The following is a 24,727-nucleotide window of genomic DNA, read 5'->3' as shown; positions in this document are numbered from 1 at the left end:
AATGCTTGAAGGAAGGAAGATCTCATCTCCTTGTCCCTAGGTGACTTCATATTCCATCTGAGCATTTATAGTGCTCTTCCTGAATGCGGTTCTGATCATTTATATTTTCTCCGTCTCACATGGCCAGGATTTAATTTTTGCTGATGCATTTAGGATGATGGTCAGCCTCTTCCTCTATCTCAAAGGGTTGGAAAATTCTCGGCCCCTCCCATCTGTGGTTCCTTAAACGTGTTTTTTTTTTTTTTTTTTAATTGTAAACAAATGGGATACATGTTGTTTCTCTGTTTGTACATGGTGTAAAGGCATACCATTTGTGTAATCATAAATTTACATAGAGTAATGTTGTTTGATTCATTCTGTTATTTTTCCCTTCCCCCCCACCCCTCCCACCCCTCTTTACCCTCTATACAGTACTTCCTTCCTCCATACTTGCCCCCCTCCCTAACCCTAACTCTAACCCTAACTCTAACCCTAACACTAACCCTTCCCTCCCCCCCATTATGTGTCATCCTCCACTTATTAGCGATATCTTAAATGTGTTTTTAAGAGGAGGTTTCAGTGTGTGTCGCTGGAATACTTAGAGTCCACACAGTGTGAAGTTTTCTCCTGGTGTGACTGTCAAAAACTGCAGTAAAGGCTGGAGCACAGTAGTGGTACCATTCATGTGAGATTCCTGGCTCCTCCATTTTCCTGCACTGGGTGACCCTGGCTATTCAGATACATAATTGAGAGGCCATTGTCACCTGAGGACTGTCCTGAGTGCACAGGTGTTAGAGACAAGCTAAGTATCATCTCTGAGCCCATAGCAATTCCTACTCAAAGACTGTACTGACCTCCAGCCTGCATTCTCCTTCACTGTGTGTCTCCAATTGCCTGGTTAAGACGTTGGATTAGACAAAGGGGAATGAAGGGAAGGAATGGGGGATGGGAACAAGAAAGATGGTAGAATGAATCAGACATAACTTTCTTACGTCCGTATATGAACACACGACCAGTGTAATTTGACATCATGTACAACCACAAGAATAGGAAGTTATACTCCATGTATGTATAATATGTCAGAATGCATTCTACTGTCATGTATACCTAAAAGGAAAAAATAAAAAAATTAAAATTAAAACAAAGATTCCCTAGCATGAAAAACACTGAGTTAAATTCTGTTCAAGATAGTGTTATTCTTTCAAGTTGAATTCTTTCGGGTCTTTTTTTTTTTAAATATAAATACATTTTTTGGTTGTAGGTGACACATTACCTTTATTTCATTTTTATGTGGTGCTAAGGATCAAACCCAGGGCCTCACCAGTGCTAGGTGAGCACTCTACCACTGAGCCACATCCCCAGTTCTTTTTGTAAAAAAAGTCAAATCTCCCTATAGTCTAGTGAGGGTGCCCCAGTGAAATGAGCTGGAATATGAGGCTCTAAATAAAAGATGGCAATGAGAAAAAAAAAAATTATGTTGAAAAATAACCAGTTTGACCAAATGAAAAAATGTCATACTTTTGAGTCAACGTTTGGATACCAAATTAAACCAGACAAGAAAAGAACAACAAAATAGATCTAAATGGCATTGTAACACATTCCTGCCCCAGGAGAAATTATGCCTACCCTCCTCCTGGAAAATTAAGGCATATTGTTTTCTAGGAAGGAAATGGACACAACTTCACTTTATCTCATGGTTCCGCCATCATTGTCAGGCTCTGGGGACAAATCCAAGGTGCATTCTCCTTTCCTGCATGTGCCCAGTCACCTCCACCCCACGTGAGCCTCGTTCCTCTTGTCCTGGGAGCTCCTCATCCAGAGCAAGTTTGTTCTTTATGTCTCTCAGTTATTCAGAGTCAAAAACAGTAGCCCAGAGAAGCCAGGATTGGGGACAGGCAGTTAGTGTAGAAATAGGGGATCGGTCAAATCGAGGAAATGGAGGCCATGAAAGCCATCTGCCTCTGGAAGTTGGAGACTGCCCTTGGGAGAATGGAATGTCAAGGATCTCAGGAGCCCACTGATTACCAAATTTACCTGCCCTTATCAAGGACTGCAGGAAAGGAGCTGCTAATTAATGCCCCCTGGGCCCTTACCTGGCTGAATCTCCTTAGCCCTTCCCCTGCCCATTCGCTCCTCACTTTATGCATCTCACCTGCAAAACCAAGCCTAGTCAGTAGACAGGAAGGAGAGATAAGCAGGGAGAGAACTGGAGAACAAGAGACCTTAACCTATAAAAGATGTAGGGTACACTTACTTCTTGGGATTCTAGAACATTAGCCATGGCCCCCTTCTCCCCCTCGGGAGAGGTCTATAATATTGCTAATTTTAAATAAAAACAAGCTTGATCTGCTTGCCTTGGCGTGCTTCTCTAGTGTTCAAACTTCAACATTAGAGGGAGCAGAACTCACCGGTAAACGACAGTATCACCAGACTACATTTATTCTCATTTTAAATGACAGGACATTGCTTTCTTGATGTTTTTAAAAAAGAGTCTTTATAGAGGAAACACACAGATATTGTTAAGTCCATCTGAAAAGGCAACATTCTGTATGATTCTGACTGTATAATATTCCAGCTAAAACAAAACAATTGAGATGATTGGGGAAGGAAAAAAAAAAAAAAAAAAGCAATGGTTGCCAGGAGCTGGTGCAGAGGGAGGGATGAGTGGTCAGAACCCAGAGAATTTTTAGGGCAGTGAAACTACTCTGCATGCTGTTACCATAGTGGATACATGACGTGTTGCCCAAATCCATAGAGCTGTACAATACAAAGAATGAACCCTAATGTGAACTATGGATGTTAACTAATAATGCCTGGATACTGGTGTATCAATTGTAACAAATATATCACACTAATGAAAAGATGTTAAAAATAGTGGAAACCATATGTGTGGGTACTGAGAAAGTATGTGGATGTTCTCTGGACTTGCTGTTCAATTTTTATGTAAACTTAAAAACATTTTGAATATTAAAGTCTATTAATTAAAAATGAAAGATGGGACCAACCCTAGATGCCCTTCAACAAATGAATGAAAAAGAAAGTGTCATACATAAATAACAATAGAATATTACTCAGCCTTAAAGAAGAATGAAATTATGGCATTTGCAGGTAAATGGATGGAGCTGAAGAATATCATGCTAAGTGAAATAAGCCCATCCCAAAACATCAAAGGCCAAATGTTTTCTCTGATAAGCAGAAGCTGATCCGTAGTTGAGGTGGAGGGGTAGGGAAGAATGAAGGAACTTTAGATTGTGCAGAGGGGAGCGAGGAGAAGGGTGGGGCCATGGGGATGGGAAGGAGGGTAGAATGGAGACAATCGTTATTACCCTATTACATGTATGACTACAACACTGGTGTGACTCAGCACCATGCACAGTCAGAGGAGTGAGAAGTTTGCTCCATTTGTATACAGTGGGTCAAAATGCATTCTATTGTCATGTATAACTAATTAGAACAAATAAAAAATTAATAAAAAAAGAAAGAATCTTGTTACTCCTGGTATTATTTTTTTCTATTTTTCCTATCTTATTTCTTCTGTAAGGGAAATTTGAGTTGAAAGTGACCTAAATTTGCTGAGGGTCTAATTTAGATCTCTAAGGACTTCTCAGCATTTCAAAATATTTCATTTAAGCAAAACACAGATTTATTGTTTCTGTGTAGTTGGAAATTATTGGCACATGTTCATTTCAACCATGAAGTTGGGTCTCAGGCACATTTCAAGTTAACAAGATGTTCTTATTTCTCTCAACTCTGTCTTTTTATATCATCACATCTTGCTTGTTTTCTTCCCTGTGCTTTGTCACTGGCCTAAGCTAGGTCTATAAGGAATCCACGCAGGGTGCTGCTGAGCAGGAATCTTGCATATAACTTTAAAATGGTCCCATCCCTGAGGCTGTTTGGAGAGTTTTACTGCATCCCTCCCCAGCCCTCTTGATTATCCGTAGATGCCCTATAATAACCAACTTGAGAATGCACTGAGTTTAATTCCCAAGTGTGGGTCATTATCTTAAAAACCTTGGTCACACGTATCTGGGATGATCCACAAAGACTCTCCAGATATTTATTTAATGAGAGCAGCAAACCCAAACAGAGAACTGTGTGGTTACAAAAGGAATTTTAAACAAAGTCCTTGAGCAGTGTTCGACCCCTGTCTTCTGTAAACAGTGCCCCCCTGCCCCTCTCATCCTGCTAGTTATTCCATAGGGGCCAGAGTAATCTGTCTTGAGACACTGAAATCACAGAGTGCTGTACTTCCTCAAGGCAGAGAAACAGCCGTGGACCTCAGGAGTGGAGGCTGATCTCCTAGCAGGACTGTCTTAGGAGCAGGAATATTTTCCCTCTTTCAGCCCCCAAATTCACCTTCTGGTCAGAGGAGAGAAGGAAGACACTGCTAAGCATTTTACACAAGCCAGACCGTTTAACCCCTGGAGATGGGTGTTAGGGTCTTTTAGTTTGTAGATGAGGAGACTGATAGGCAGGGAGAGAAAGCTGCCCGACCAGGATGAAGTGCCCAGATCATTCCTTTGGGGTTGGTGTTAGCCTATGGTAAGACAACACAAGACACAACTGCCAACCTTGGATATGATTTTGACTTTTCTAGTAAACACATCAAAGAACAGTAAACAATCAAGTTCCATTAATTTTAATAATTTATTTTATCTAGCTCATTATTGGCAATACATACCTGACATAAAAATCAACAATTTGCCCTTTTTTGTTATTTTGCAAAGACTTCAGAATTGAGTGTATGTTTTATGCTTATTTCAGACTATACATATTTCAAGTCACATGTGGCTTATAGTCTGGATATCAAATAGTGCATTCTAGATGTCCTGCTTTTATCCTGGGATCCAGCTGCATTACTCAAGGTCTGTTTTTCCCTGGCTATTTGCTGAATTGTGTTCTCATACAGTGCCCTTGACTTTTGGTGAAGAACACCCCATAGGAAATGTCACAGCCCCTGCTGTGTGTGAGTCAGTGACCGTTCCTGGATCAGTCTCTGCTCTCCACAGCCTCATGCTATTTAAGTGACATATTTTATTGTTGTGCTTTCAAAATGATATAATTCCTTGTTTGTCAGAACTTGTGTTTCATAGCTGATTCTGTTTGGTTTTGCATTGGCTACTAGGAGGCTCGGGACCCAATTGTACTCAGTTACAACTATGGATTTACTCATGATTTAATGAGAGACCATAGTGACATGTCTTGTGAAATGTTCTGGACTTCATAAGTATACATCATGTGTTCACAGTAAAGTTTTCTTTTTTGAGTTAAAAGTGACTTAGACTTGTTCCAGTAATGGATACATGTTATATAGTTCTTTCTCAGGCAAAAGGTACTAGATAATGTTTAAATATGTGAACAACCTTGAAAAAAAATCTGTCATTAGGTTCTAAGATGTAGCATGGAGAGTTTTTAAATATTTAATTTACTTTTGAGGATTTCCATAGATCTTCCTTTCTTGAAAATTCTTAAACAATGCCTCCAAAATTAAGTTAGCCACAGCTAGTATCTCTTTCCTTTGTGTAATATAAAAAAAAGGACAGATAATTTTTCTTGGATGATGCCAAGAAGAGTTCCCCTCCCCCTGTAGAAGGTAGATAGACAATGAACACAAAGAAATGAAGCAATGCTTTGATATAGATCTTCGTATGTTTCCCCCAACTTCCATTAAATTTGCAGAGAGATCTGGTGTTATTCTGTTTGTTTCATGAAGGCCTACCAGAGAGCTTGCCAGAGCTGGTGCTGATGTGTTGCTGGACCTCTGAAACGCATTTCCATATAATTATAGAAGATGAGAAACATTCAGAAGGAGGTTTTCAAGTCTCTGTGATTCCCTCATTTTGCAGATGAGGAAACCATACCTGCACTTGCTGACAGCGTGCTGGTTAATGGGGTATGCAGAAATGACAACATTTGCAGTGGCGTCATCTATCTCAGTTGCAAAGAGCAGGTACATTCATGGAATTCCAAGTAGAACGAAAGGCCATTTATGCACCTCAGAGACATGGAAATGCATAGAATCCAGGCTCCACCCTCCATTTACTTGAGTTTGTTTGACTTTTAATTTCTTATTGGTGTCATACTACCACATCAAACCCTAGCTCTCAGGACTTAAAGAACCCTTGTTTCTGTTCAAAATGTATTATGCTGTTGGTTTAGCTTATCTTTCACAATTTGGTCACCATCTGGGATGGAAATGCTTCTCTCTTTCAAGAGAGGGTAAACATGGAGCATGTAATAGCAGACCTGTTCTGTGCAGTTTCTCGGGCAGGTGTATGCACCAGCCGAGGCCATGCAGGTGGACGTGGAGTTAAATAAGACCAGCCTGTGCCCTTTGGTTTTGTGTCACAAAGTTAAATGGATTAAGCGGAACCTTTTTTTCTACCTCCCTGTCCTCCTCTTTCATCCAATTTTTTCCTCTCTTAAGTCTCTCCCATTGGAACGAAATACACATGGCTGGGCCCATTAGTTACAGGGGCCTCCTCCATTCTCCATGCTGCTTCCCCTTGACCACCACTTCAGAGCTTCTAGGCCAGCACACTGCTCACTTCTCTCCCTTCCTCTTCATCTGCATGGCTCCTATGCCAGGTTGATGCCATCGCCTCCCTTATGCTCCTGGAATGACCTGGTCCATGCTCCCTCCTCTATCACTCATTCTTCACCAGAACATGAGCTCTTAAAGTCCAAATCAGATTATATCACCTCTCTGTTTAAAGCCCGGCGATAGAGTTCCAATGAGATGAGCACTCTCTCGGACGGCGTCTCAGGTCGGCCCCTCTCCTCTTCTTCTGCCTCCTCTAGGTCTTCTCTCCTCCCTGCCAGCAGACCTCTAGTGGAATGGGCCCCTTCCATTCCCTCTGCTGCATTGTCAGTAATTAACTTGACCCTGCTGCATATGAACAGCGTGATGCACGTGTTAACTTAGTGTGTGCAGGTTAGTTTCTGTCTGCACTGGAGGGACACTTAGGCTATATTTAAATTTCTCTAATGCACACTCCAGAAAGGGCCTCAACAAGTACTTTAAATATCAATTTCTAAATCTGTACTAGCAGGTATATTACTTAGTATAAGCAATGTTCAATACATTTCCACCAATGAAATGATAGATATGTGATTAGATGGAAGGCTGTAGAACATCCCTTCCTGACCTTGAACATATAAAGTGAAAGGACCTGGCAGATCCAGCAACCCAAAGCTTTCGGAGTGGCTGGGCACTCAGTGGTGGAGAACTATTAGAACTGTGCTTGTGTGTCTCCACTTAGAGGATTATGCTCATCAACTGCCAATCGCGCTGTCAGTCCATGATTGCTTTGACATAGGGTTCTCGTTTCAGGCAAGGTACTTGTGGGTTCCCTAAAGGACAGAACAGGATACACGGCTGCCTTCCCGTGTGCTCACAGAGAGATGTTTGGGCTTCCAGTAGAATGTTCTCTGAGGCTGGCTTCTACTGCAATGTGCTACTTGGCACATAATAGTGGAAGAGGAACCATATGGCTAGCCTCTTCCTGATTGTAATAGAATAGAATGCAAATTATTAACAGCCCAATTGGCCTTCGGTGAGGCCTTGTCACCCCTGAAGACACAGAGCCCTTTAGTGCTTTTCTAGAACACTCTCTCACAATTGCCTTTGCGTCAGGTTCTCTCCCTTTTCTCCCTTTAACATTCACCTTCTGACTTAGCTTAGTGTTAACTTAAACTTCAGTTTCTCAGGGTGTCCCTAGTTGACCACTCCTTCCAGGTATGTCCCCTATGTGTCACTCACTTGCCAGATTGCTCTCTGATTCACCTCTGCTCCTGTCCTCTTCTGCTCTGAATCATAGGGAATGACTCTGGCCAGATGTGGCCAATTAGAGGCACTGGGAGAGAACTGGAGAGTGGGAGAAGGGGAGAAGTCATGGTTCTTTAGCCCTTTATTTGAGTTTAGCTCCCAGATAGTCTCAGTTTCTGAGCTGGGTTGGTACCACCTCTTCCCATTGCCTCGTCAGCACTGGAAGTGTGGCAGGCTTCCTATGTTGCTAATCTCTTTTTCTTTTTTTCAGGGGAAAAAACGACCTACCTTTATTCTATGAGCTAAGACAGAAGGGAGGAGGATCCGTTTTTCTTTCCAGACCTTGATGTCCTCAGGTACAACTCCAGCTCCTTGCCTTGTAGCACATAGCCATCTGCTCAGCCATCTGTCCTGATCTTGATGCAATGCGATGTATGTGGCCTTTAGCAAATGACAAAGAGGCGCCACCTACCCTATGTGTCCTCTTAAAGGCCCAGGCTGGTTCTGGGATCCTGGGGGCAGGCATGAAGTCCAGTGTCTCCTGAGACATGTTGCTAATCTCCGACTGGTCCCACTGCACTGTATACTTTCTGTCGTATGAACAACACATTCCTTGTATTACTCCCCTCTGTTTGTAGACCCAGATGGCGTTTGTTCCCTGATCAGGTCCTGTTATACTACACACTGTTGTAGTAGATTATGTCATTCTGCTTTGTGTTTTCTCCACAGCTTCTTTCATTGGTTATGATTAGTTCCTTGTTTCTCTATTTACTAGCATCATGTGTTTTTCCCACATTAGACAGAAATCTCCATGAGCAGAGAGTGTAGGAGTCTTTGACCATTATTGTATCCTCAATGTCTTCAGAGACTTAGGTGCTCAATAATAATATACTAAAATAATAGAAAGGCCTTGTGTTTGGGTCTTTTAATCTTGGACCCATGAACCTCTCAAGTATCCCATAGAGGAACTTGAGGATAGAAATAAACTTTTTGAAATTAAAGGTTAATATCTATGTAAGTGCTTTATGGGTTTTTTTCTCCTCATTGGCAAGAGCCCATTCATTCATTAGAGTCTCAGAACAGTAAGACCCTTCAGAGTTAAGAGACAGGGCATCTAGTGGGGGACAATTTACATACGTAATTGAGATTGAGGTTTTCCAATATCACTGTAAATGAAGAACTTGGGAGCAGAGAAGAAGGAATGCATCTCTCATCCCAGGTATTCAAGACCAAAGGCTGAGGAGTCAGTCACCCCTGACCTCTCATTTTCCCCTGGTCTTTGCAACCAGTTCGTATTAGTTGGCTCCACCTTAAGACACATCCAGAATTTAACCCCTACCATCCATCATTCTTTCTTTGTACTTAGTCCATGAGTACCAGTGATGAAGTTCAAGCACTCAAAGGAATGTGCACTAGAGAGCTGAGTTATCTACTGCTGTTCTGGGGTGAGCTTTGGATAAACTCATTGGATTTGGATGGTGGAGGGCTTGATGGTAGAAGGTAGAGTAAGGTTTAAAAGGAAAACGACAAGAAGTGTGTGTGTGTGTGTGTGCGTGGGTGTGTGTGAGAGAGAGAGAGAGAGAGAGAGAGAGAGAGAGAGAGCGAGAGAGAGAGAGAGAGAGAGGGAGAGAGAGAGGGAGCCAACCATAACAAATGTTTACCAAGGAGTTCCAGGTCATTCCATAACTCTTTTTCAGCCTCTCCCATCTGTCATCCTGAAATGCTTGTGAGATTGACTTGAAGGAACACAGTCAACTTTTGTTTTTGGAGACTGCAGGATAAATATTACAGATTTGGAACTGTTTGGCTTAAGACTTCAAAGCCTTGAATAAAGCTGCTGGATGATTTGGAAGCCACCTGGCAGGAAATTTAGCTTTTTTCAGTTTGGGGTAATTTTTTTCCTTCTCATCCTTTAATTCCTACTTGCTCCCCTCCATCCACCCCAGCACCAAATTAGCAATTTGGATGCTGTAGATGCAGTTTAGAGGTGGGTACCAGCCAAGGTCACGAGGCTCGGTGTGTAAGTGAGTGCCAGCTGTATTCCAGATAGGATTTCCAAGGCCAAAAAGGCAGTGGGAGGGGGAATCTGGGTTTCTTGGTCCTGGTTTTTCTTCTTTTCCACACACACACACACACACACACACACACACACACACACTTTTCTACTTTTAATTTCCTGCTTCTAAAAGGAACGATGTAACATCTTTCTGGCCCTTTCTCACTGGGATCTTGCCTCGGTCCCCTTCCTCATGGATGCACAAACTTGTACATGTAAAGGTAAAAATAAAAAACGAATAGCTCATATCAAAGTACGGAACCAAAGCAATAAGAATGATAACTAGGCAGAGTGAGTTCCAAAAATCGACAGATCTTTTGAAACCTAAATCCAAATTCCGAAGGGGGAGGTGGATATTGGTAATTATAATAAATTGTGAGAACTCAAGTTGAATAGCCATGTGATGATTATACTTATTAGAAATTAAATAAACTTGACTCCAATTCATAAGTTTGTTAATTATTGTCTTTAAGTGTTTAAGTTCAAGATCTTCTGAATTATTATGTGTACCAAGAAACTATCTTTATTTTTATCTAGCTATCTACCCATTTAACCACATGTAGATGTAGATATATGTGGTCTGTTTCTGTAATGACTCGTGATTGCATTGATAAATGTCTGGGCGTCCAACAGAGTCAACACAGTCTAGACGCATGCACCTTGGTGTGGTCCACAGTCAGGCCCAATTTCTGCCTTATAAACATTTAAAATTGATTCTGCTTTTTATGGTACCAACCATTGTGTCACATTACCCTAAAACAGCATTCGCATAAAAATCTGTCTTATTTTAAAAACTAAGATTATTAGTGGAGTCAAAGAAGGAGAGAGAGGGGAAGATTGGAAGGATGGAAAAGGAAGGAATGGCGGAATGGAACTGACCAAATGATGCTGTGTACATATATGAACATCCCACAATGAGCATCACTCTTACGTATATCTATAAAGAACCAACTTTAAAACAATAAATGAATAGAAGGCAAACCAGCCCAGGAGAAAGGGAAACAGGGAGAGAAGAGGGGGAGGAAAAAGTTATGTCTGAGAACTGAAGTTATATTCCATGTATGTGTGACTATGTCAGAAGGAACCCCAATATTATGTATGCCTTCAATGCAATAATAAAAACATAAAGGAGCACAGAACAGTTTTCAACTATACATTCTAATTAGTTTATTGGATCACTTCCTGTGCATCCTTGTGGAAATCGTATTGGTCTAGGGTACTTTACACAGGGAGTCCATGTACCTTGGCTCCTTTAAAGCCAAAAAAGAATCTCTATTAAATCAGTGGAATTATAGACATAAATCTTCCACTCACCAAGCAGTGTTGAGAATCTGTTGTGTGCCAGGAATGGTATCCAACTCTGAGGCCAGAGTGCAAGGAGTGCAGTCTCAAAGAATTCACAGACCCCGGAGGAGGTCAGAGGCCATAGGTACTGTGATCCAGGCAGGGGACAAGATGTGGCAGAGCCTCCAGGAGGTAGACATGACCTTCATTCACTCTCCAGGAAAGGCGTCTATTCTGCAGGAGGTGATGGTGTTCTGGAATATTAGTAGAAGGTAGCCAGGCAGAGTGGATGGGGTCCAAGAGAATAGGTCCAGAAATTGGTAGGGGTAAGGCCAATTGACACCACTGGGATTTTATTGCTGGACTCTTCAGGGTGAAGTCACAGGGAATAAGCAGCCAGGCTGACAAGATAGTGGTTGAGAATCAAGATCTTAAAGGGTTAATAAGGCTCAGGAACATTACAAACCAGAGGTTACTATGAGCAGGTTTACATTTCCTTTAACTCCAATCTATCATCACTCCTTGAGAATGGGGTCCACTTTTTACCAGTTGACATTCCTGGCTCCCAAAGAAAGATATTATAAAATTAGAGTATGTAGAATATTAAACACCAATTAAAAGCAGAACCCAGATCAAACAGAAGTGGAGTATAATGTAGCCTAATATTCAGAGATATCACTACCAAATTGCTATTAGTTCATTGGGCTTGGTAAACTTTTAAGGATTGGCAGGATTTAAACCCTTAGAAATGTGATGTGAAGGCATGCAGTCTTTTGGGACTTCTAGAGCCCTAGGTTACATGGCTGCCTTTGGTTCTGCTGATGGAGGGAATGTAAAAAGGAAAAAGAGGAGGAAGACCATCCTCAAACAATTGCAGTGAGAATCCATGGATCCGGACTGGGGATGCTGAACCTCATTTAGATGCAGGCTGGTGGATCTGGAGTGAGCCAGACTAACTTGGATCCAGCTCCTTTTCTTACCTACTAAGTCTCTTTCCCTGTATCTCTGTCTCCTCATCTGTAAAGTGAGGAGAGTTACCACAGGCCAACAACTGAGGCTGTTGTGGAAATTAAATGTAAGTTAATGTGTATCTCATACTTAGATACATGCCTGCACCTAACAGGTACTCCTCAAGGGTCAGCTATTCTTATACTGTGTGGCTCTCATCATGCATTAAATGAAGGACCTGCCTGGCATGTCATTAAACACAGTGAATATTCATTTCCTTTCTCAATCAATAGTAAGACAGTAGGATCACGATGGAACAATGGGATCCAGGGGACAGGGCTTTGGTCCAGGTGACCTAGCAATGGCCCACCATGTGCTGACTCTGGCTCTCAAATTAGTTGCAGGGATTTCTCCAATAGTCTTTGGCTATTACTCTGCCAAACCCTCTGCCTCGCCTCTGGAAGACACATAAAGCAAGCCTCTGCCTCCTTGAAAACTGCATTCTTACCCAGATGGGAAAACTGTTCTGTGCCACCCTGTTTTCCATTGGCCCAGGTTTTCTTCTTCAGTCCAAATACATTTGCATTATGCTCCAAGCTTGACTGAGGCGAGAGGGTGTTTCATGTAATTCTGGGGCTGATTTCTCCCAATTTAATACACACACACACACACACACACACACACACACACACACACACACACACACTTCTTCCTGGGGTCCTGGAAGATGAAAGATCCACTTTGGTAGGTGCCAAGGAGCCCTGGGATTTCTCCATTATTGCAATGTCTGCATGTGCTGCCTTCCTCTGATCCGGTGACAGGTTGGCAGACCAGCTGGAAGCTCATCTTAAAGAATGACCTCAAACCTTCGACCCAAACACCACAGCTGCATGCCTGGAACCAGGTCTGTTTTCCTAGAATATCTGGTTACAGCATTTTAAAAATGAGCAACCTCATTATCAATAGTGTTTCTGAGAACCAAGCATTCTTTTAGAAAATGCCAGCTCTCCAGGGATGGCCAGAGCTACAAAGCAGACACATTCTCCCGCCTGCCACCCCTCCCTTTGGCACCACCCAGCCAAGCCCAACAGCTCAGCTTAGCCAGAACGAACTCAACTCCTGCTAAGGAACTGGGGTCCTGGGTGACTGAAGGATGGAGAGGGGTCTCCTTCCCCAGAGGTCCTAAAGAATAGGAAAGATTTTTGAATCTGCACTAAGTCAGCATTACATTTCAAGAGAGTGTATTGAATTAGAACCTGAATTTTATTTCCCAGATTTGATATGTGCTAGTTGTATAATCTTCAACAAATATTGAAAATTTTCTATCCTCAGTTTCTTCATCTGTGATGCAGGGATAATTATTATAAAGAAATAATTCTTGGGCAAATGCCTTGCATATTAGAAAACCTTCAGAGTTTAAAATTTTACCTTGTTCCTCTTCCTTGATCTTTCCTTATTGTATATGTACATGCTTGTTTTTTTGTCAGTTCAGGCTACTCTAACACGATACCATAGACTAAGTGGCTTATTTCTCACACTTCTGGAAGCTGGAGACTGGTATTACGGTGCCAGCAAGGTTGGGTTCTGGTGAGTGTTCTCTTCCTGATTGTGTCCTAATATGGCTGAGGGCAGAGAAGTAGTTTTTCTCCTTCCTCTTCTTTGAAGGACACAGATCCTCTAATGAGCAGGCTATCCTTGTGAACTTAACCTCTCAAAGGCCCCACCTTCAAATACCATCACTTTGGGTAACAGGGTTTCCACTTATGAACATTTGGAGGACACAGATATATAACAGTCTGTTATTATTCATCTTCTGGAAGGATAATGTAGTGCTGACTTTGTACTACAAAGTCAAACTCAAGGCTCTCGATCCTTTAGAACCTTGAGGGAAGAAGACCCAGCTCCCTCCCTTTGTCACCCAGGACTTTGGTTTCTTAACAGGACTTGCATCCTGGAGCTCATGTTTTCTAGACTGCACATTTGGGCATGGCTGGGTGATACCTAAGGACGGGATGGCAGGCAGGAGAACATGTCAGCTCTGCAGCTGTGGCATCGCTGGAGAGTGGGTAACTCGTAAGATTACAAATCTGTGAGAGTTTAGGGGGACAAAATTCATTTGAAGTAAGTTTAAAACACTCTTCTTGACACAATGCTAGGCAGAGTGGACATAAAATAAATGCATAAAGAATGATTATATTATGTAATTATTCATCTCCTACTTAAAGAATACAAGGAACAAGGCCATGGGCTTTTTTTCAATTCCAAATACATCCATGTATAAAAATAAAGGTATACAATGTATGTGTGTGTGTGTGTGTGTGTGTGGTTTCTTTATCTGCAAAGTATGAGTATCTCTTTCCAGAATAGAGCTGTCAAGATTCCTTGTGTTTGAGGTGGCTTGGTGGCTCATAGGGTGAATGAAGTCTTTACTGAGAGATACCTACATTTAAAAGTACTGCTTCTGCCAGGTGCTGTGGCACGTGCCTGTAATCCCAGCAGTGGGGGAGGCTAAAACAGGAGGATTATGAGTTCAAAGCCAACTTTAGCAATAGTGAGGTACTAAGCAACTCAGCCAGACCCTGTCTCTAAATAAAATACAAAATAGGGCTGGGGATGTGATTCAGTCAGTGGTCGAATGCTTCTGAGTTCACCACCGCCTCCAAATATCCTGCTTCTTAGTAACTATGGCTTTCTGCACACTGCCTAACTTCTTTGAGCTTTAGATATGACATCTGTAAATTGGATCCTTGCCTACCCCACTGAGTTGTGGTGTAAATGGAATGAGTAACACATACAAAGCATATGATCTCATGCCTGGTCCTCATCATTCCTCCAATATAAGTTCAACATCCTACAGATGTGATAAATGGAGGCGAGGAGTGATGGGCAAGGGCTAGAGATGACATGCAGCAGGAGTCCAAGGGTGAGAAGGGAGCCCCTTTGAAGGTCCCCTAGGAATACAACGTAGTCTTGTGCAGAAGTAAGCCCCAGGGAACAAGGAAGCTCAGACCAGAGCTTTGAGCTGAGTACTTACTCCCATTCCAACGGGAAACCAAAGTTGACATGTTAACCCAAAGTTGACACTCAGGGCACCATTTAAGATCGATCACTGAGTTTGTCTAAGAAAACAGTTGAAGTTCTGATTCACAGTCTTTAGGCAGATAAAGAACTGAGAAATGGGAAACAGAGGCACATTTCTTTCTCCATTGTATCCCCAGGTGATGTCACTGAGTGTCCAATTATTAAATGCCATTTGTGTTCTGATGACTACCGAATTTTTATTTCCATCCTGGACATGTGTTCAAAACTTTAATTTTATAAATGCAGCTGCCTGCTCTGTATTTCTTCCTGCATATCTATCATATGTATACATCACAACTTTAAAGTCCATTTTGGTCTTCCTCCTTCTATTCCTGTTTACTTGTCTACTACAATCCCTTGGATCTTGTGCATTGTTACATAATCTTTTTTAAAAAGCAACCATTTGTAGAGCAATATTCCAGGCTACAGGGACTGTGCTAAGTACTGGGAGACCAGAATGAAATAGGAGAAAATCCCTGCCCTCAACGGGCTCACTAATTAGTATGAGGAACAGCGAATTGTCCTCAAAGCATTTAATGTGTCTGAACATTGTAATGATACAGAGAAGAAAGGGTAGAGAGCTCAGCGTGATTCTGAGGAGGTAACATTTAGGTTGCTGTCATGTATGTATAGTGGCCTTATCATTCCCGGTTAGGCAATCTCATAGGTCAGGTATGGTCTTATGATTTGCCTCTGCTGACAGAGTGTGAGCACAAACAGCACAGGCTGCGTTGGGGAAGCTTTCAAAGGCATCACCAGGTTACATTCTTTTTCTTCTTTTGCAAGAATATTATGATCCAGAAAGGGGTTTTCCCTCCAGCCTGGATCTCAGACTGAAGAAGACCATGGAAAAGAGCAGCAGCCAACATAAAGGTCAGTGAGAAATAAAACTTTGTTGTCATAAGTCACCAAGATTTTTGGGTGGTTTATTGCTGCATTTAAATGAGTAAAGCTGACTAATACAAATATTGGTACCAGAAGGGGAGTGCAATAGAAAACCTACAATGTATGACATTGGCATTCAGATTAAGTATTAGATAACAAGGAGACTTAACGGTGATGCATGATATTTAGTGGAAAAACAGTTGGTCAAACTTTTGCTTATGATAAATTGGAAGGCAGATTACATACCTATATAAAACTAGGGCTGGGGATATAGCTCAGTTGGTAGAGTGCTTGCTTCATATGCATAGGGCCCTGGGTTCAATCCCCAGCACCACAAAAAAAAAAAAAAAAAAAAAAAAAAAAAACCTATACATATGAAAAGTCTGAGTAAAAATCACCCCAAGACTCAACAGTATACAAATGTAATTAAGAATTTATTTTTTACTCGTGTGTCCACAAGTTGGTGAGGTTCCTCTGAGCCTAGGTAGGCTTGACTGGGGCTAGTGCCACTGTTTGCTGAGTTTGGGTGTACTCCATGTATTTCTTGAACGTCTTGGACCATTAGCTTATTATATTAGCCTATTTTTTATTGCTATAACAAAATACCTGAGTCTGAGGAACGTAAAGAAAAGAGGATTATTTAGCTCACAGTTTTGGAGGCTAAAAGTCCAAGGTCAGGTGGCTCTATTTGTTTGACCTCTTGTGAGGACCTTGTGGCAGATGGCATCCTGGTGCAACATACCCAAGAGGGATGACATGGTGAGACAGGAATACAGAGAAGGAAGGGACCAGTCTTGATCTTTTATAACAATCCATTCTTGCAAGAACTAACTGAGATCCCGTGAGAACTACACCACTTTCTCCCGAGTGGGACCCCAATGACCTAAGGACCTTGAACTCTGCCCTGCTTCTCGAGTTTCCACCATCTCCTCACATCACCACCTGAGGATCAAACTTCCTACACATAAACCTTTGGGAGATACACCCAAACCATATCCAAACCATGACACTCACTGAGGCATGTTCTACTTGAGATGAAATGTAGCAACCAGGAAATACACTCCAGGAAGGAGAGGCAGTAGGTATTTGCTAAACCATAACAAAATCTAATGAACTTGAGGCTGTGGGTAAATCAGTGGGAAAGCACACATACCCTGTGGCCATGTGGCTAGGTGTTAGCTGTGGACCAATGCTTAGGAGAGTCTGACCTTGGGCAAGCCACAGCTTCTCTAAATACCAGTTTCCCAATTGGAAAAACAGTGAAAAACTAACTTCAGTATTTTTGCAAGGAATGGAAATTTTAGCTAACCCAAATAAAAGTAGTGATTGGGTGATGGTGTAGATATAATTCAGGAAATAGAACTCCTGGAGTCCAAGGGAAACTCAGCAAGGAGGCGTCAGGACACAGGACTAGCTGCCCAGGGGGAACTTGGGTTTATTGTTCTGCCGTTCCTCTGCCTCAGCTGAACCCAGGTGTTTCTCTTCTGTTAAACTTCACTTGCCTGTGTGTTTGTGCAAAGACAGATGTGTATTGCAATCATATATGTATATAGCTGAAGGGAACATTTTTCTCAACAGAATCTTTCTTAGGCTTTGATAAATCATCTTATTTGGACAATAGAATCCCAGGGGAAAATTCAGGTCTCCAAATTCTTTTCCTGGATGAGAATAGAATTTGTTTCACTCCTCAGATGGAGGATGCAGCAGAGACTTAAAAAAAAAAAAGAAGAAGAAAAGAAAAGAAAAAAAAGGCTGTTTGACACCTGTCAGTATGGAGTCAACTAAACAAAAATGCCAGGGGTGAGAATATTTTTTTCCTAAAAATTTGTGAAGTGTTAGCATTTTAAGTTCGGGTCACTGTGGAGTGGCACTGAAGCTGTGCATAACTGATGGTGAGACAGGAAAGAACTGTGACATGCAATACCTGAGAAAATGACAGGTATTGTGTAGGGAGTCTGCATAACAAGCTTTGGGCTTTGGGGAAGTTTGGATCAGTTTTACCTAAATGCGATCAGTATTACACACAGATCTAGTCCAGCAGGACCCCTGCCCAGGGTCTAGCTCCTCAGAGGGTCCCTTGTAGGATGTCTTCCAGTATTATCCATCCCCATGGATAAGGAATTTATGGAGTCAGAGGATACATGCCTCTGGAACCTGGACCTGTCTGTGTTCATGGAACCCAGGAACCCTGTTCAAATGGTCCCCAGCTGGCACTATAGCCTGCGCAGACATTTTGCCTAGGCCCCTCCTCTGCAAGGTATTCTACTTCATGGGTGTGCATAATTTGGAGCCAAAGGAGTGGCTTAAAGTGCTTTGTTTGCAAATGCGTCAACAGAAGTTTGGTGTCTGGATCCAAGGATGTCCAAACATTCATACATATGAGCAGGAGGAGGGCAGAGAGGGTGTGGCCAGGAACCTCCATGGGCTAGTGCCTACCCTGGTCCCTGGCTTCTTAGAGGAAGTTTACCTCTGAAGGGCAGGGGGCCCACTGGGCATCCATGCAGCATTATTTGAGGGGCACTGCAGAGTCCTGCCTCTGATACTGGGTATGCTTTGAGCCCTCCTGCCCTGAGAGTATTAACCGTGAACCTCTGCCTAACTAGTACAATAATGAGGCAGAAAAAATCCTGTTATAATTTTTAATGTTCAAAAGCTCATTCATCTCCATTTGTTTCTGTAAGAAAAACATGTCATGAGCTGCCACCTGTAACGTGAACCAGGCAAGACTTGGTTTCCACACAAGGCCATTACTTCTCCACTCAGAATGCCAGAATGTTCTCCTTGGAAAGTTTATGGAGAGCTCATATCCTGCCTGTTTGCCTTTAATAAAGAAATGTTAAATATTTTAAAATAACCTTTCTTTAACAGGCCAGGAATATGTATCCTCAGGACTTGTGCTTCTTTAAACATCCTGAGGGCTATAAAATCCTCTGGACTGGACTGGCTGCCATCGCAGGGGTGTGCCCGACTCACTTGGTTTGTGGGGTTCTCCCTGGTTTATGGGGCTACAGCTGGTCAGGAAGGAGATTCCAAGCTTCCATCATTCCTCATTTATTTGTGTCCATCATTTATCTGTGTTCTTCCTGCCACTGGACTGAGCAAAATCAAGGCTTCCTTTCTTCGAGGCCCACTTTCCTTTGTCTGAATGGACGTCAATGCTTTGCCATACCTCCACCAGTCACACAGGACTCTGTGTGTCCCCACTGTCCCTCATCCTTCTTCTCCAGTGTCCACCGTGGGCTGGAAGAGGAAGGGGCATTGAACTTGAGATTGGATGATTGGGTTACAAATCCAAGGCTCTTCACTTACTGACTGTATAAAGTTGGGCAAACCAATGAATAATACCACTTTGGGAAAGAAGCTGGGCTTTCGTTTATTTCTTTAAAAAATGCTTCTCTGGGCCTGCTACATGTTGGACAGTGAGAGGAGCAGGGAAACAAAGAGGAAGCATGACAATAAACAGAGTGACTCCAGTGCTTGACCTGGTTCCCTTCTAGGCAAGTTGTGAGGGTCCAACACAGGAATTTTCTACAGTGCATTGTAGACGGCAGCCATGGGGAATCTGAGGGTGCTGACCAAGGATGGTGTCCCCCAGCCTTATTTCAGAGTTTTACATGTAGTTAATATGCAGGAACTGCCTGAGCCCAGGGTGTCTATCCAGTCAGTATTTGTAACTGTTGTTTATTTATTGTAACCTCATCCACAACTTCCTTTAAAAAATAAATGTGGGCGCATGCTGAAGTCAAAGTGATTTTCATTAGAGTTTATTCTGGTGATTTGAAAATCAGTTCCCCTGGGCTTGGGGCCTTCAGTGGAAGGTCTTTCGCATCCATAGATGATGAAGGCCACAGGAGACCTCCAGTCTAACAACGAAGATCATTGTCCACTGGTGGGGCCACAGGGTCAGGATTCACAATCAGAATCATCTGAATACAAATCATAATATAAAGAAAGGAAATTCTCCATCCGTGCAAGCTCCTGGAGCCATTGATTGGAGTTACAGATACGGCTGTTCTCTCAGCAGAAATATATTAGGACCATATGTAAAGATAAATATTCTGGTCTGAACAAGATATGAAAACAAGAAGCCAAGAGCAAGCCAGTAGGGACCCGGCCACTGCTGTGTTTCCACCCACACCAAAGAACACTTGGGCCCATAGGAGGTGGAGGTTCTGTTCACCCTTTCATTTGCTCATTTATTCAACAAATATTTATTGAGCACCTGCTGTGTGCTGGGAATTCAGAAGGAAGCAAATCCTGGCACAGTCTCTGCCTTCCCAGGTGCTGGCAAAGGACACGGATACTAACTGAATGATCACACAAGCTCATCTGCAGTGTGGTGGTGATGTTCACTACGAAGGAGTGGTGTGTAGGACCAGGGGAGACTGCGAGGAAGAGAGAGCTGATCCTTCGGGGAACACAAAGCAGCTTCCCAGAGAAGCGACTGACCTCTGTTTTTGTGATCATGAGTCCTTCTCTGTCTATCTCTTGTGGTTTACTTTCCCGTCATCATTTAGGGACCTTTGTGATTACATTGTGCCCGCTGAGATAATCCAGGATCACCTCCCCATCTCGAGATGTCAACTTCATCACATCAACAAAGTCCCTTTCAGTGTGTGAGGTGACAGAGTCACAGGTCCTAGCCGTGGGTGTCTCTGGGGAGGCATTACTCTGCTGGCACCACTGGGATCTACAGTCAAACCTGAGGAGAAATTAAAGAGAAAAAGACAGTTTCAGCTTTGAGCAACTGAAGATTATGTCGTAAACGCACTTGGGATCTCCTCAAGAAAGTGCATGGCAGGTTGGCTGCCTGGCAGCAGCAGTGCTAAGTGAGCAGAGGCAAAGCCCAGAACTTAAGGCCTGGGTGACATGTTTAGGTTGCATAGGGCTGGTCCTCTCTAAAGGCCAATCAAATGCTTGATAATCCAAGGGGTGTGTGTATTGATTTGAAAAGACCCAGATTCTGGCCTCATGTCTTGCTGTCAGGGTAGCAGGGCCGCCCATGAGACTTGAGGGTGCTACTTCTCTCAAAGCATCACCCCTGCCCTTGGAAGGAGTCTGGTTTCCTGCTCTTCTGGAGGTTCCGAGTATGCACTGCTTATTAACATCACCAAACACCCCTCTCACACACCTCTTCCCAGAAAAATCTAAATTGGTTTAATCATATTTTGTGTTTCCCTAGTAGAATTTTTCCAGTTCTAATTTTTCAAGTTCGCTTTTATGGTGATATTTTTTCCTTCCCTTCTCATCTGCCTGGGGTATAAAATGTCACTACCACCACTCTGGTATGGGATTCTAAGTATAAAATCTCAAGGGCTCTCGGTAGCACAACTCACAGGACAGCAAAGAGCAGAGAATTGAGGCTGAGTGGACAGTTGCTCCTGGCACAACTTTGTAGCCACTGACCCAAGGCCTTGCCCATGGTGCCACCTTCCTTTCTGTCCCACCACTCACAGAGTTCAAGTTCTCTCCAGTCCAGCAGGAGAATACCTTCCTAAGAGGTCAGAGCTAGGTGAAGGTGGAGTAAAGGTAGAGGACTGGATGACTAGTCTGGGTTTTCCCAGAAGTCTTTGCAAGCTAGACAAAGACATGGCAGTCAAGGACTCACAGAATTGCAGTCAGGAGATTCTCAAATTCACTGTGAAACCAGAGGTCTAATTTTCTTTTCTAAAAGCCACTTTCTTCTTCTCTCTCCCTTGGAAGCTTCCACAAATTAGCATTAACTCATCTGTTCTTTGTGAGGAAGGAAAAATTGGGAACTGAATGGAGAACAGCAATTATTAGAGTTTGAGAAGGGTAGACTCAGAGAGGCTGGATGTGATCAGGGCTGGATGCAGGTATTGAAATCTGGCATTGACCCCCATCAGTCTCCACAGCTGATATGAGTTTATCAAAGTAGAATTTAAAAAGTGGGAAATCTGGATAGGAGCTAAAATCCACTGAGCCGTTGCTTTCTGCTTGTGCAGGCCGAGATCAGAGCTTGGAAGAAGTTGAGGTTTCTTCTTTCTACACTTCTGTGCAGAGCACGGACGAGACTCCTCCTTCTCCTGTGCTCCTCACCTGTAAGAGGCAGGTAATAACCGACTTATGTCATGAGAGAATACATGACAGCTGAGATAATGTGTGAAAAGCACTCAAAAGACGCCTGGCACCCAATAAGCTTTCACTAACTGTTCACTAAGAGCTAAGAAGATGATGATGATGATGATAATGAACTCCTCAGTTTTTCTAACCTTCCATTCTGGTTAGGTTCTCAAGCTTTAAAAACATCAGGACACTTAGAAAAAGGTCTAGTTTTCCAACTTTGCTGATAAAGAAAACTCTAGCAACTTACACTGACCCTTGCTCACCTAGCCCACCAATAACACTCTGTTCAAATTTACCTTTGATTTTTTACTTTGCATATTTGGTGGTGATGGATGGGGTGGTCTTTCAGTTTGTTTCTAAGCAACTGTCTGGCTGCTGTGGAGATGTTGGACTGTTCTAGGGGAGCTTGAGAGAGAGATTTGCTATAGCATGGAGTTCTTTAGAACCTACCACATTCCCCCCAATTACTCCTCTCAAAATGTGAACTCTTAAATCATTAGGTCACACACACCCTTCTGACCCCACAGAGGATGATCTGCTGGAATTTTCTCTTGCTTCCAAATAACCAAGTTGAATAGGGATTGACAAGTATCTCAGGTTTCCTACAGGTCTCTTCACAGTGCTTATGTTCTTTCATGACTTGCCCCCAGAACCCCTTTCCCATCTCCCCCAGGGGTCTAAATGCTCATTTACAAGGCTCCCCTGGGGAAGGAAGAAAAAGAATACCGAGAAGATGGTTCATTGCTCAATGCAGCCCGTGACAACAGATCCCCCAGCTTCTCCTCTTTGCAGCCCATAAACTGCTCTGTAAAATTTAAAAAGCGTGAATTTACAGAGCCCAAGAGGAGCCAGGAGGTGAAGTCCCATCTCCAACTGATGGGCCAGGCATACTGATGAAGCAGGAATATGAGGTTGTGCCAATTTCTGACCAATAAAATATCTTCCCTGCCTTTCCAAATTCTTGACCTTCTCTTTCCCACAGAACACGAAGTGGGAACACAATAAGGGGTGAAAGGTCAACAAAAAGTAACAAAACAAAACACAGTACCCAGAATGCCTTGGGCTTGTCAGGCACAATTGGGTCACAGTGGCCTCTCTTCTGGAACTTTTATTCCTTTGTGGATCCTTGGTCAACCTGCCTACCTCAGTATCCCCTGATTTTCTATTTCAGGGAATCGTGGTTTGATCACAAGCAAAAATTGTTGCTGCAAATAGAAGCCTAATGATCTTGTGGAAATTGAGATGACTCCATGAATCCTAAGGAATGGTTGAAGAAGCCCGGGGAAGATTCTAGAGACATGGCAGGGCTATTCTGGCTTTGTGACTTTGGCAGGCTACTGTAACCCTCCTGAGGTTCAGCTTCCCATTCCTAAAAGAAGGGCATTGGGGCTGGAATGGATCTTGAGATTTCTTGGTCTGATGTTCTCTAGCTCTTAAGCAAGTGTGAAGCCAGGAGGCACTGTCAGGGCGTGCATTATAGGAAAATAGGAACTGAAGCTGTCTAGGTTCTGAGCCCTGAGCTCAAGTTTCTGAGTGACCATTTCACCTTCATCTTGTCCACTGTCTACCTCTGTCAAAGATTGAATTTACTTATATTTGCATGGTTGAAAATCTAATTCTGTGGGGGAGGAAATGAATTAACATTGGTTAGATAAGAAAAATGTTATGAAGATATCAAAATATCAAACAGTGGAGCTGTCAGAATTATGATAATATGTCTTGACTACTTGTTCAAAGGTAAAAAGTTTCTTGTCTATAATGACAGAATGCATCCAGATAGTGGACCCAGACAAACTTCAAGGAGGCAATAAATTTGATTTACCATTAACCACTTTGTGGCATGTTATATGCATGACACTGTCTTAGTCCAGTTTGAGTTGCTATAAAAAAATACCTGTGATTGGGAAATTTGAAAAGATCAGAAATTTATTTCTTAAAGGTCTGGAGACTGAGAAGTCCAAATCAAGGAGCCAGAAGGTCTGGTGTCTGGTGAGGGCTGCTCTCTGCTCCAAGATGGTACCTTGCTGTTGTATCCTTCATAGAGGAGTTACACTGTGTCCTTAAATAGCAGAAGGAAAGTAGGCAGAACACTGTGTGAAGCTTCTTTTAAGAAGGATTTAATCTCATTCACTATGAGAAGTCCTTGTGGCTTAATCACTTCTTAAAATTCCCATCTCCTAATATTTATCACTTTGACCCTTAAGTTTCAAGGCCCAGATTTTGGAGAGGACACACTCAGACCATAGCAGGGCTGAAGGATGAAGGGTGTTCAGTTGAGTTTCTGTTTGGGTAATGAACTACTGCGTGCTTATCTGCCAACAACCTGGACCGGACAAAAATCAGACATGGCGCCCCTAGATTAGAAACACTGGAGCCCAGAGAAGGTTTCAGTTCAGCTGTTAGTGGGATTCAGTCTGGAGCAATGAAGAGAACATTCAAGGCTTCATCCAGTCCAAGATGTAGATATAGAATAGGGATTGTTCCAAAATGAACTTGTTGGGGATAAGGAAGCTCATGACAGCCCTAACACATGTAGAGATTCCAGGCTGCAGGGACAGAAAGAAGAATACCTGAACTTGAAGATAGGCTAGTTCCTCTGTTGGGTTGGATAATCTCTGCTTTCCAGACAGTAGAAG

General features: G+C 42.7%; 1 protein-coding gene across 2 annotated transcripts in view; it reads left to right on the top strand.

Moving 5' to 3' along the window:
- LOC306656938 (uncharacterized protein) overlaps nucleotides 1–23,510 on the top strand; it is a 112,174-nt gene extending 88,664 nt beyond the window's left edge. The window contains exons 1-4 of one of the 2 annotated variants that reach the window (XR_013762675.1): nucleotides 8,053–8,106; nucleotides 15,906–15,992; nucleotides 21,971–22,077; nucleotides 23,263–23,510. Coding sequence is in view for 1 of the 2 variants with exons in the window: in XM_079132556.1 (XP_078988682.1) it covers nucleotides 15,906–15,992; nucleotides 21,971–22,077; nucleotides 23,263–23,277 (209 nt within the window). In the remaining variant the exon portion in view is untranslated. Of the gene's footprint in view, nucleotides 1–8,052; nucleotides 8,107–15,905; nucleotides 15,993–21,970; nucleotides 22,078–23,262 lie in introns of those variants that run through there. The other variant, XM_079132556.1, reaches the window with a different exon arrangement.
- The last annotated feature ends 1,217 nt before the right edge of the window (nucleotides 23,511–24,727 follow it).

This window comes from Sciurus vulgaris, assembly GCF_902686455.1.
Source record: "Sciurus vulgaris genome assembly, chromosome: 3".
In the NCBI taxonomy this organism is placed as follows: Eukaryota; Metazoa; Chordata; class Mammalia; order Rodentia; family Sciuridae; genus Sciurus; species Sciurus vulgaris.
This window is presented reverse-complemented; position numbering and strand designations above follow the sequence as displayed.